Source organism: Tamandua tetradactyla, chromosome 20 (assembly GCF_023851605.1).
Source record: "Tamandua tetradactyla isolate mTamTet1 chromosome 20, mTamTet1.pri, whole genome shotgun sequence".
NCBI classification, from domain to species: domain Eukaryota; kingdom Metazoa; phylum Chordata; class Mammalia; order Pilosa; family Myrmecophagidae; genus Tamandua; species Tamandua tetradactyla.
Genome location: NC_135346.1, coordinates 29,896,166 through 29,910,164, shown reverse-complemented (window position 1 = coordinate 29,910,164; position 13,999 = coordinate 29,896,166). Strand labels below are relative to the sequence as shown.

The 13,999-nt window shown below is 45.0% G+C and overlaps 1 protein-coding gene across 1 annotated transcript in view; it reads right to left on the bottom strand.

Moving 5' to 3' along the window:
* Window positions 1-11,582, bottom strand: part of ABLIM3 (actin binding LIM protein family member 3) — a 108,714-nt gene extending 97,132 nt beyond the window's left edge. The window contains exons 1-2 of the mRNA XM_077137368.1: window positions 11,415-11,582; window positions 10,960-11,056 (exon numbers count right to left, since the gene is read on the bottom strand). Of these exons, the coding sequence (XP_076993483.1) occupies window positions 10,960-10,972 (13 nt within the window). The 5' untranslated portion in view covers window positions 10,973-11,056; window positions 11,415-11,582. The remainder of the gene's footprint in view (window positions 1-10,959; window positions 11,057-11,414) is intronic.
* Between the last annotated feature and the right edge of the window lie 2,417 nt (window positions 11,583-13,999).

The window sequence follows — 13,999 nt, the reverse complement described above, 5'->3', positions numbered from 1 at the left end:
TTTTCCTTTTATGTAAAAGAGGGATATTTAAATGTACCCTGTCGTGGTGGATTGAATGGTGCACCCTAATTTGGACATGGCCTTGGTCTATACTCTGGGTGGGTGTGGACCCATTGTAAAAAGGATCTCTCCAAGGCGTTACTTCAGTTAAAGCAAGGCCCAGTGAAATCAGGTTGGGTTTTAATGTGAATTACTGGAGCCTATATAGCCTGAGTGAAAATCAGGCAGAGAAAGAAGCCAGGAGAGGCCGCCATGTGCATTGCCATGTGATGGAAAAACCAAGACCACCAGCAGCCAGCCCCAGAATGCCAAGTCTTCTGCAAAAAGCACTGATTTTCTGATTTTGGACCTCGATTTTGGAATTCTCCTAGTCTCAAGAGATCATGAGCCATTAAATTCCAATTGTTTAAGTCAACCTACTGTATGGTATTTGTTTTTAGCAGCTAGGAAATTAAAACACCCATTAAAATTGTTCATTTGTACATTTATTCAAGGTTTCATCATTTATTAAATTTGAGATCTTAGGCAATTAACTCTTTTCTGTGCCTCAATTCCTTCCTTTGTAAAATGACGATAACAGTATCTACCTTATAGGGCTTTGTGAGGCTTAAATGGGTCATGCAAGCAAAGAGACTGTATATAGAAAACGCTCAACAAATGTTAACTATTAAAAGCTGTCACCACTCAACACCATGAGCTTGGAGGACTCAACAGTGAACAAAACAGTGATCATGTGGTTTGCAATTAAAAGGGGGTGAGACAGAGGTAAATGTCAATAAAAAGAGGATACAAGAGAGCAGTGTAGGATTTTTTCCCCAGAAGAAATGAGAATGTTCTCATATTGATTGTGGCGGTGAATGCATAACCATGTATACCAGGAGCCACTGATTATACACTTAGGATGGCTATTTGGTGTGTAAATAAAACTGGTTTTAGAAAAATAAGCAGAAAACTACAAATGCTGGAGAAGATGTGGAGAAAGAGGTATACTTATTCACTGTTGGTGGGGATGTAGAATGGCACAGGTGCTCTGGAGGGCGGTTTGCAGTTCCTTAGGAAGCTAGGTATAAAATCACCATATGATCCGGCAGTCCCATTACTAGGTACATACTTGGAAGAACTGAAAGCTGGGACACGAATAGATATTACACATAGATATTTGTGGTGGCATTATTCACAACTGCCCAAGGGATGGAGGTGACCCAAGTGTCCACTGACTGATGAGTGGATGGGCCAAGTGTGGTGTATACATACAACAGAATACTGTGCAGCTGCAGGAAAGAATAAAGTTGTGATGTATGCAACGATTTGAATGAACCTTGAGGACACTGGGTTGAGTGAAATAAGCCAGAAAGAAACAAAAGGGCAAATATCGTATGGTCTCATTAATACAAATTAACTATAATGAGCAAACTCTGAGAGTTAGATTTGAGAGCATAGGTTATCAGGAGATATAAAGAGGGCAGAGATTGGGCAATTGATGCTTGAGTACAAAATGCTTAATAAGGTTGGTTGTGAAGCTTCAGAAATGGATAACACTATACTGTGTGATGGTAATACAACATTGTGAGTGTAATTAACAAAGATGAGTGTACTGCTTTTTTTGGACTTTGTTATTGTGAAATATAACATATATACAAAAAAAGCAATAAATTTCCAAGTACATTTTAATAAGTAACTATAGAACAGATAAAGTGTGGTATGGGTTACAGTTTCATGATTTTTCATTTTTTCTCCTAGCTGCGAGTGTGAGCATTGTTGAAAGAGGAAGACTAGGGTTATGTATGTTACCAGAAGAAAAGGTAGAGGATAAAACTGGGACCGTGTAACTTGGCGAAACCTAGAGTGGGCATTGATGGTGGCTAGTTTTATAAATATAAGAAAGTTTTCACACAAACTAGAACAAATGTAGGTCACTATTACATGGAGTTAGTAATGGGGCAGTATATGGGAAAAACACAATTAATGCACACTAAGGTCTATAGTTAACAGCGATATTGTAATATTCTTTTATGAATAGTAATGAAGGCACTATACCAAAGCTATACATGTCAATAACAGGGGAATATAAGGGCGGGGTATGGGATTTTTTTTTTCCCAGAAGAAATGGAACTGTTCTCATAATGATTGTGATGGTGAATGCATAATAATGTGATTATACCAGAAGCCACTGTTGTACACTTAGGATGGATTGTATGGTGTGCGAATAAAACTGCTTAAAAGGGAGGGGGGTCGGGGTGAGAGAGAGAAACAAAGTAAACATGCTAATGTTTAAAATAATTGCCAATTGTGGGAAGTTCTAAGAAGGATGGTGAAATCTAATACAAAGGGGGAACCTTTCTTGGATACAAAATTCAGGGAAGGCCCCTGTAGGATTGTTGCAAGGATTATATAAAATATTTAAACATTTGTATTTATGTAGGCTATAGTTGGAAAATAATATCTCTTAGTTAGGAGAAAGAGGAAAAATGGGTCTGAGGCTAAGGAATCTCCAATGGAGGTGAGGCTTCTCTTTGTTCTTTAGATGGTGCTTCCTAGATCCCGACTTCCTATGCGTCATGCACCCAGGCTCTGCCTCTGCCTTTGCAAAGGGGGATTTATGGTCACCTGAGGTTCCTGCACCACATAATCCTGGCATCACTGTCAATTCTTCCACAGCAATTCATGCTGCCTCTCAGATATGCTGGCTTAGCGACTGTGAAAATATCTAATTTTACAATTGCCTTGGACCTTCCTAGGATGGGCAGAGTCCAGATCCCTGGGCTGTTTCTGCAGATCTCCAAAAGGAGCAGCAGACCTCGGGCTGCCCCTGCATGCTGAGAGCCGCTTGCAGCAGGAAGACTGGCACTCGGTAGAGTGTGTTTCAGGTGCTTAAAATAGATCAACTGTGTCATTAGACTCTTGTAAGGCAGTCGTTTCATTGGCTCTGCTGGTGCTGGTGAGGACAAGAGATAACAACCTCTGGAGAAAGACCCATGCCTTGCAAAAAAATTAAGCAGATGTGAGGAAGTGGCTTTGGAAATGATACAGGCAGTAGAGGGGAATTCTGCCAGGAGGCGGGGCGGGGCTGTTGTACAGGCACGCAAGCGGTGATGTCACGGCAACGGGAGCGGTGAAGGGGAGCCTACACTTACCCATGTCTTAGAAAAGAGGCGTGGAGACTTCTGGGGAGCAGGGCACAGCCCAAAAGCATCATATAAAATGGTCAAGGGGCCACCCGTACTCTCAGAGCAGACACATAACTAACGTGTGGAGCTAACTCGGGTGTCTTTCTATTGCTCCTTCAATGTCTTCTTTCCATCATGTCTCAAGTCCTTCCACCACTCTGGTCACTCTTCCCTGAGCAGGTCTCAGTTCATCACTGTCCTTCCTGGACACAATGATTCTGACACAGCCTATCAGGGATCTTCAGGGTGGCATCACCACTGCCTCCTGCCCATGCAACCTGAAATCACTGTAGCTCAGGTGTCTCCTCCTGAACTTATGATCAACTAACCTCCTGCCCTAACCTTGTCTCCAGTAGCTGGCAGGGCTGGCATCCCCTGGTCTGATTCTTCTGGTGGTCACAGACATCGGGAAGTGATGACAATTGAGGAGGGGAAGTTTACGCCTCAATCGGGGGGCAGAGATAACTTGCAGTGGTGACGTATTGAGAAAGACGGAAAGGGAAATGTCAAAGGAGTCAGCTTTCTCATTACTGACTTGCATGCCTGGGAAGACAGAGGAGCTGCCAATCAACCGGGATCATGAGAGTAGAAGCAGTTTTGTTTTTTTAAGAGAAGACACTTAGAATTACGTTGAATTTAAAGTGCCTTGGGAATATCCAGGTAGGGATCTCCTGTGAATGGTGAGGAAGATGAATCTAGAGCTTAATAGAGACATCTTTATAGTAAATAAAAAGAGAGGGCTTTTCATTAATGAATCAATTTACCAAACATATTTTGAGTACCTACTATGCGCCAGGCTTTGCTTTGTATGAATTATTTGCTACACTTTGGTTTTTTTCAGAGGAAAGAGGAAAAATCGACTCTCAACGAAAGAAAATAATTTGTCTTTGTCACCATTCTTTCTCAAGACGGAGAATGCGGTAACGACAGAGGAAAAGTCTTGAGTAGCCTTATGGGGTGGTCTTTCTGCAATCCACTCCTGGGTGGATATCTAAACTGACCTTCCTGATAGGGACAAGATGTCCCCATCTGGACCAGGCACGTCCTATGTGCCAGAACAAGTTCTGGAACAGTGCAGACACCCCAGGTGCCTTCTTTGGGCTGGAAAAGGTCCCCAGAGGTGGGATCAGTTATCCAGACTGTCCTGCTTTGGTCCGTGGCCCACTTCCTACTGCTGCGTTCTCCTGGAAACAAGACTGTGACCTCCAGGAACTGGGGGTGGGACATTGTTTGCCCTGCTGTTTGCCCAACTGTATCCAACAGGATATGATATCACCCTTCTGGGAATGGGTTTGTGGGTGAAACAAGGACATGTAGCAGGGTTTCACTTCAATAGGATTTTCAAAGCATGTGTTAATCAATTGCTAACACCAAACAGGACTTTCTCCCATAATAATTACCAGGTAGCTGCAGTTCCCACATCTCTGTGAGGATACACTTCCCCGTGTTTGATGCTATGTGGATCATCTACCAGACTGGGTTTAAAAACACAAATGCCTACAATGGCAAGGTCATGTGAAAATATTAGGCTGTCTTGGCGTAATTGAATAGGGAGAGGTGGAAACCATGGCAAACTCTAGATGAGCACATGCCCCGTCCAAAACAGGCAATCCCATATGGGGAAAATAGGGTCAGTAGTGCAAGAACTCCCAGTTTTTGTTTTTAAAGATAGGCTAGATTTCCCAATTTTGGTAAATATTGCAAATTCATTGAAAACCCACAGTAGAGTAAATAAAGCATGTCCTATTATCCTGGCTACAGCTGGCCAATTTTGCCCACTTATAGCATCTAGGAAGGCCGGGATCATCATATCTGTTATGCTTACTGCTGTGCCCCCAGCATCATGCCTAGTGCAGAGCTGGCATTCAGTCAAATATTTTAACAAATAAATAAACCCATACTTATTTCTCATGCTGGGCATTCCTAGAATCTACGCGGACTGAAAACCAATACCACGGTGCTAAATTCTGATAACACTACTGAAATGTTACAGTTGTGTGAAATGATCCGAAAGCAGGGTGGGGAGTGTTTTCTGAACACAGACACACATTGTCACCTGCGGCCCTCACATCTGGGGTCTATTTACATGTGAACCCTTTCCTTTAGCATCTCAGGAAGAGTTATACCTCTGCTGGTTAAGGATGGCAAAGTTAGGGTTTAAGCATCAAGATGAGATAGATAACCTTTGTGAGACTTGGGTTTAGTAATCAACTATCAACATCCTATGTTAGTCACGGGCAATGGCTGATATTCAGAGAAACCAAACTACAAGGAAGTTTACTCCTTGTGGCATCATTTCTTTACAAACACTATGTTTATTCATTTTATAAACACTTGCTATGTGCCAAGTACTGTTTTAAGCAATTTAAGTAACAGCTATTATCTTACCTATCCTTCATAACGACTTTACGAGAGGTACTATTATCTTCATGTGATTATCATTAGAGATGAAGAACTGAGGTACAGAGATGGTAAGTGACTTATCCAAGGACACACAGCTAGTAAAAGGCAGGGCTGGGATTTGAATCCCATCAATCTTGCTTCAGTTTGTGCCCTTAAGAATGAGATGCGAACAATTTACATAGCAAAATAGCCTCCAAAACCAAATGCTCAAGCATGTCTGTGGTTGATTTCTGTACTTTTACAATGGTACCTGCCTAATGTTGGGTATTAGCCAGTTGTTGACCACTTATCCCAACAGATACTATCTCAGAAAGATTAAATTTAAAGCTTTTGCCAGATAGGGAAGTTGGAACCCAGAATCGATATCATTTCCTTTATGCAACACAAGTGCTCTTGAAATCACATCGTGATTCGAGAGATGTGTTATATTCATTTCAGATGGTTTAAAAAATTTTCCTTATATTATTCCACCAACCGCCTTCCCCCGACCCCCCAACCCCTTAGCCTCAAGTAATCATTTGTCAACAACTGCTTCTTTCAGTTGGGAAGCACTGCTTAAAAAAAAAATCTCTCCTTGTTAAGAAAATAATCTCCTCGGTTTTTTCTGTCTTGCAAATTTAAATTTCTTTAGATGGAATTGTACAGTGTTTATGTTTGTAACGGATCCTTTCCTTAAGAACTCTTAAAGTTCATGAGTGGGCTATGGGATTAGCAGAGGAAGGTCATCTTGCTCCTTGTGCTGGATTTCTTCAATGGTTGCCCCTCCGGATCTACTCTGCTGCCTTCTCTACCCTGTACTGTGCCCTTGAAGACTGACCACTATGGGCCCAATCAATCGCCTCACTTGCCCTCTAGTTTTGTTAGGATTTGGCCAATGAGGAGTTAGGCAGAGGAGATCAGAGGGATGCAGGAGAGGGAAGTCAGGATATTTATTTGCCCTGGTTCCTTATATGGGGTATTGCCATGGGTTGACTGCCTCCGTGGAGCCAGGGGCCACAGGGTCTGTCAGGCAACCCTCACCCCACAGCCCTCTGGATGTCTGGGTTCCTTCTTTAGCCCCATTTAGGCTTTGAGGGCAGGAGAGATGGGGTTGGGTAGTGGGGCCATGTTTTACTGGCTTCCTGGTACTGGGCCACCCTTGTTTATCCTTTTTTCTCTGCACTCTCCCTTCTGCTGTACAACTCCCCTCAAATTGCTCATCTGTTCCCTGCCAGCACCCTAACTGATAGAATCCTCCCCTTCTTCTTTGCCCTATAAGCAATCAGGTGCTAGGCCATGCAGATAAAGGATCTTGTATATTTTCCCTTATTTCTATTCTTACAACCACCTGGCCCTCATACCTTTTCTGAACTAGGGCAATTATCTCTTCCTGGAACCTTCACTTCCTGTCTTGCCCTTTTCAACCAGTGCCATATATTCAATACCAAGTAAACAATCTTCCCGAAGGCTTCCTGAAAGCTGAGGCTCTCCTATGTATAAAACCCAGTGCTGGTGGCAATACTAGCAAAACAGGCTAATTTTTAATCAATGGGTTTGGCTCTTAAGACATCATTCCAGAACTTTGCTCTATTGAATGGCCAACTCAACTACAGATTCAAGGCCATTCACTGAGACCCTTTTATAATGCCAGGCAGTTTCCCAGGTTTTTCACTTAATCCTAAGAGCAACTCTTCACATTGGCATTACTGCTCATATTTTATACATGATAAAATTCAGGCTCAGAGAAGTTATCTATCCTATCTAAGATCACAGAGAAAGTACATGATATATCTTGAACTTGAACTCAGGAATCCATACCCCACAGCCCAGATCTTACTGCCCCAGTATGCTTTTGGGGGGTTATGTGACTCCTCAATCTTCCCTTTTACAAAACAAAGTCTACTTCAAAAAAGTAATTTGTTAGCATGCGAATCCATAACGAAGACCAAGGAAAGGGCTAGAAGGCAGGAGGAAGCCTACGGAATGAGGCAGAACAGTACATTCATACATGAGCCTCGAGGATGCTTGGAACTCCTGGGGGTTCTGACCCAAGTGAAGAACCTGGTTCTGTATGGGACACAGAATTGATTCTGGTTCACTGGGGTCATCTCAGTCTCCTCTGGCTCTGGACTTAATGGCCTGGGAACTCATTGGGTCATCATAGGAACTGGAGACAAGGACAGAGAATAACCAAAGATTTATTACTGCCTAAACATATGCATATTAGGTTGGGGGTGCCCTGCAGCTCTGGGGACTGTGTGAGAGGCTGAAGTCTGGATACACCCCCATCCTTGCTGTGTGGGTTCAGGTAAAAGGTCAAGGTGCACACTAGAATAAAGGAACATTCCAGAATGTGTCCTTCTTGGGGCTGCACACCACAGCTCTCATGGAGTCTGCTGTCCAGTGGAAGAGGGGCTTTAATCCATGATCGCATGAATGAGTGTGTGATGAGAGAGACCCCATTCCCTCCCAAATTACTTCATTCTCACATGTTGTTTCATTTTGGTGTGCTGATTCTCAGCTAAATTTCAGAGAAAAGGATTCTGATGAAACTAAAATTCATACTTGGCGAGTCACTGACTGACCATTCTCCCGTCTTGGACATCTAAGAAACATGCTTTTTATTAATAAAAGTAATTTATAAATGTAATTAATAAAAGTAAATTATAAATGTTTTTAAGGCATTTTCATATATTATCTCATTTAATCCTCAAAACCACACCGGTGAGGTATTCTTTGTGATTTACAATGGGGAGATTTACACATGGGGAGATGTTCAAGAGGCCAAAGTTCCAAAAGTCAACAGAAGGCAGTGGCTACAACATTGCTACACCGAATGTTACATTTTGTCTCCACTCTGGGCTGAGGCCATCGCTCACCTTCTGCAGATGGCACAACCATGGTGAAAGCTGCCCAGTTAATCAGTGAATTAAAGGGGACCAGAACCCCAGACTGTCTGAATCCAAAGTCCAACCTATCTCCACTCTAATACACCACCCCAACATTACAGCCCTCTGATCCTCTTCTCCAGATTAAGATATCAGGAACTGCATGCACCATGAAATATGCTACATGTCCAAGTAACTTTGCTAATTTAAGAGTGAATTGCATGACCCTGGGCAAGCTACTGACCATTAGCTACAAACTGTTCTCTTAGAAAATAGGACTAATAATTCCCATGCCACAGGTTGGGTGTGAGAGTTCAATGAGATCACGCAAGTGAAGTTTTAACACAGGCGCTGGTGGAGAGTGAATATTTAATATAGGGACATTCAGCAACAACAACGATATCTAAGTAAGGATTTGCACAAATTCAGGCATGAGGATTAAGTCGAGGAAGAGGGCAATGTGGTCTGGCTCAGGTCACCCCGAGCACCACCTGCCCACGCCCTGTCCCTATGACCTTATGGCCCGGTCACCCCTTCACTTGTGGGAAGTCTGGTTTCTATTCTCTCCTTAAGGCTGGGAGGAGCCTTGCTCATTATTGTGTCCAGCCCCAGAGCCCTGCCCTGGAGGATCCCCCACTTGTTCCCCCCAGTGAACTCTTGAGTGTGACCTCCACTAATGGGGAGCTCAGGGTCTCCCAGGGCCACCCATTCCATTCTGCTCTGTTTATTCTCCACTACTTCTAGAAAATAAACACACTCTGCCTACTCAGAAAAAGGATGCGAGGCTGGAATGGCATTTTTTCTAGCCCTTGTCTCCTGCAGTGCTCAGCTCTATTGGTTACCATTTCTTAAAAAAAAAAAAGTAAGAACGCTCTTTCTTTCTTCCAAGAATATCCAGTGTTACTAATAGCAAAAGAGTTCCTAAGGATTCCAGAAAGAGAGAAAAAGGCCAAGTCAGTTGTCTATTAACCTTATTTCTTAGTTCCCTGAAAAATAGATGAGCCATCTTTCTCTTCTGCTGTTTTAGTGAGAAAGGACTCCCCTAAATACACTTTTTCTTAGAGACAGTAAGATGTGACAGGCAATGTACATCTTTATTTGTCTGAAGGTAGGCAGTTATAAAAATGTGGCCCACTAGGTGATAGGTTCTAGAGAATTTTGCTCTTTTCCTGAGCCTGGTTTGAAGACAAAACACTATTCCAGACTGTCAAACTCAATAGGCAAATTCTTTTTGGCTGTAAGAGGAAGAAGGAGTCCAGCCCCACTCACTTGCTTAGCACAGAAATGTACTACACAAAAGGAGACATCAGAGAGATGAGTCACACAGATACATAGTAAATAAATACATTTCATTCCCATGTCAGTGGCTTTTGATTTATTTTCCTCCTGTCTATGCCATTAGCCTTGGAATGGAGGGGAGGGTGAGGAAATCATGGGTTGTATGCACAGAGCCTCCTAAGGTACTGATTTTCCTGGGCGTGATGCTCATCTCCAGCTTTTTAAAAAGAAACTTGCAGATTCTTATATTTAAGGCGCCCCTCCCCCAATATGTCTAATTCAACCACTCTCATTTCATAGGGGAGCAATCTGAGATCCACAGGGGGAACTGGGGGCAAAGATCAGACCCAGAGCAGTGAATGTTTATAGCGGTCCTCTCGTTCAGCACCCCCCACTCGATGCTGGAATGACCCCCACAAGCTAAGCTGACAAGCGAGTGGGGGAGGGGGCTTGAACCCAGATCTCCCTCCCAGGGCACTGTCCAGGCCACCGTCTGGTGCCTATGGTCAGAGGGACAATATTATAGAGAAACAGTGTCTTCCTTGCATTTCTGATGTCTTTTTTAGCAGCTGAGGTTCAACTCTAGCGTCTGATCTGGGCTCTGCAAAGCAGTAGTTGCCTCTGACAAGTTAAAGCCCTTGGCTAAAAGGCTTGTCGCTTCTCTCTCATTTGCCAGCAGGGCTGAGTAGTCAGTCATAGGTGTGTGAAGAAAACACTCCAGGCCCACAGGGCTGGGAGTTCACTGGAGCTGAATATTTCACAATCTCCAGACCCAAAGGTGGCTTCGTGATGGTTTGTTTATCAAACTGCTCTTTCCCATCCCACAGTCTGCCCACACCCGCCAACTGGTTGAAGGGCCTTGGTGTTCTCTCCAGCTTAGCAAGCAGGGCCCTCCCTGGTGTCCAGAGGTGCGTAGGGAGGTCTCCTTAGAGCCCCCCACAGTCAGACAATGGCCAGCACTATTGCTCCCTAGGCCTTCCCAGGCATTGCTGGGAGGAGACAGCAGCCTTCCTGGCAGAGGCAACTGGCACTGCCCATAAAATATTAGCAAAATTATCACGAAAAACTCAACCGATGTTTCTCTTATAGCAAACGACAAAACACACCAAAAGGGAGTCTGGGGGCCATGTGTCCACGCAGATGCCGGGCTTCCTGCCTGCCTCCCAGGCAGCCCCGACGCAGGCTCCTGCACCTCCCGCCCCCACCCCTGTTCCCATGGCAAAGGATAGGAGGCATCCACTTACTGCTCGTGTTCATGGTGATGCCTCTGCTCTGGGTCTTTCATTCAATACGGAGGCTCCCACTGCCTTTAAAATCTGTTCTTGGCACCTCACACATCACCTGAGGGCGAAAAGACAAGTCACCGTCAGCTCTGCATCCTCAGGTGCTCTCTTTCCCGCCGCCGTCCCCTCTCAGTCCAGGCTGGAGCCGCTGGCCTTGAAGGCGAGTCGATTAATAAGGCGCAGGTGAGAGCAGGAAGCAGGAGGAGGCGGGGAGGACACGGACGTCCTGGTCGTCCGGCTCCTGGGGACCCGAATTCCGGCCAGAAGCGGGGCCGGCCGCGCCTGCTGCTGCGCGCCCCGGACTATCGCAGTCACTCCGCTCCGGAGCCCAAAGGGGGTGTGGACCGCAGGGAGGCAGGGCGGGGGCAGCGCGTCCCCGCCCGGCCTCGGGCGCAGCGACCCGCCCCGGGACTCACCTCTCGGCCAGCGTCGGGAGCCAGAGGCCCCTGCCCGGGCCCCTGCGACCGGTTCATCAATCCTGGTCCTCGTCTGGGTTCTCGAATTCCAAGGCGAGCAGGGCGAAATAGGAGAGCTCGCCATCCATGATGCGGACTCCAGGGCTGGCAGCGCGGGGGGCGCGGCCGCTCGCGGCTGCCACCTGCTGGACGCGCCGGCGCGCCCGGAGGCCCCGCCCCACCCGGCTGCCCGCTGGGCTCCGGCCCCTAGAGTGTGATGGGGACAAGGACGGACCCCACCAGGGGTGCTGGAGAGCCTGCTCTAACCCCTTCGGTGCTGGTGACGAAAGGCTAGATAATGACAGGGAAGTAAAGTCATAATCAGGAGGGGCTGTGGAGAGAGGACTGGTTTTGCAGGAAGACGGTTTCCTCTGCCAGCCCTGCTGCCAAGAGCAGGTCACTCCCGCCACTGCCTTCTCTTCTTTCCTACCTGCAGAAAGTGGTGTCCGGACTGGTGGATGAGACATTAGAGGTTCCCCCAGCCTGTTATCTTAGGTCCTCACCTCCCCACTTTTCTCTTTTTATGCTCCTTTATCACACGTTCGTTTGTTACCTGTTTAGCGTCTCTCCCCCCTTAGCTCCGTGAAAGACTCGATGTCAGGAGGGTTCGCAGGTGGAACCCCAATATCTAGTACAGTGCCTGGCACAAAATGCTCAATAAGTATCTGTGGCCAGAACGACCTTTGTGTCTTTTCTAACCTCACACAACCCTCAGGGTGGAAGTGTAGGAATCCCCAACCTGAAATACTTCCCCATGTGCGGAAGAGCAGGTGTGTGGCGTCATGACTCAACCCCACCGGTCCAGGTTTGTATGGTCACCTAACTCCTGCCCAAAGTATTTTTTTGTAACTTACACTTATAGGTGTTTATTATAGTAACCTATATTCTGAATCTTGCGGTGGTAGGGTGAGAGTTCGTGGTTGATTCCATAGGGTGGGATTCTTTATCTTCCTCTACTTACCCTGTCACCTTTCAGAAGGTTCAGACCTAATTCATGAGCACAGAAGCATGACCTTTTTTTTTGTCGCATGGGCAGGCACCAGGAATTGAACCCGGGTTGCCGGCATGGGAGGCAACAACTCTGCTGAGCCACCGTGGCCTGCCCAGAAGTATGACTTTTGAGTGTAGACAAACAAGACTGAGAAGACACATGATACTTGTCTATCTAACTCCAGTTAGAGCTTGTGTAGAATCACGCAGGTCTAAGCCCTCCAGTCTGTAGACAAGTGGATCAGAGAGGCTGAGCTAACTGCCCTAGGACACACAGTGTCATGTGGCAGAAAGGGACCAGATGTACTTACCTCTAGCTTGGTCCCCTGTGAGGGTGTCTCAGGGCACCAGAAACTGGAATATTGAAGTAAGGGTAGGTGGCTACTCTTTTAAAACTGGGGAAAGAACACCTTTTAGGACACATACAATGTTTTTACCTTATACATACACCAATATATGTGAAATATATTGATGTGGTTCATGACCCCAAGATAATATAGCACTGTGGAAAATAGTTTGTTTCCTCAAATATTAATCATTGAATAACCATATGACCTGGCAATTCCACTTTAGGTATATAACCCAAAGAGCTAAGAACAGCACTCAAACATATATTTGTATACCAGTGCTTATAGCAGCATTATTTACAATAGCCAAGTGTCCATTAACAGAGGAATGGATAAACCAAATTTGATATATACATATGTGCCTGTTTGAAAGGATTATGTACCCTAGAAAAGCCCTGTTTTAATCCTAATGCATCTTGTAGAGGCAGCCATTTCTTTTAGTCCTTATTGAGCACTGTTGGAAACTTGATTAGATTATCTCCAGGGAGATGTGACATGCCCAATTGTGGGTATTAATCTTTGATTAGAGGGAGATGTGACCCCACCCATTGCAGGTGGGGCTTGATTAGTTTACTGGAGTCCTTTAAAAGAAGAAACACTTTGGAAAGAGTGAGAAATTGACAAAGCCACGAGAACCATGAAATCCCACACAACCAGAGAGCTTTTTGGAGATGAAGGAAAATGTCCCCAGGGGAGCTTTATGAAACAAGATGCCTGGAAAGAAAGCTAGCAGATGATGCCATGTTCTCCATGTGCCTTTCCAGTTGAGAGAGAAACCCCAAATATTATCGGCCTTCTTGAACCAAGGCATCTTTCCCTGAATGCTTTAGATTGAATATTTCTATAGACTTGCTTTAATTTGGACAATTTCACGGCCTTAGAACTGTAAATTTGCAACTTAATAAATTCCTCTTCTTAAAAGCCATTGTATTTCTCGTATATTGCATTCTGGCAGTTAGCAAACTAGAGCAATGTACGATGGAATATTATCAAGCCATAAAAAGGAATGAAGTTCTGATATGTTCTATGACATGGAGGAACTTGAAGACATCATGGTTGAATGAAAAAAGCCAGACACATAAGGACAAATACCGTATGATCTCTCTTATATGGAATATTTAGAAAAAGAAAATTCATAAACAGCAGAATAGAGGTTGCCAGAGGTTGGGGGAAGGGCAAATGGGAAATTGGTGCTTACTGAGTATAAGT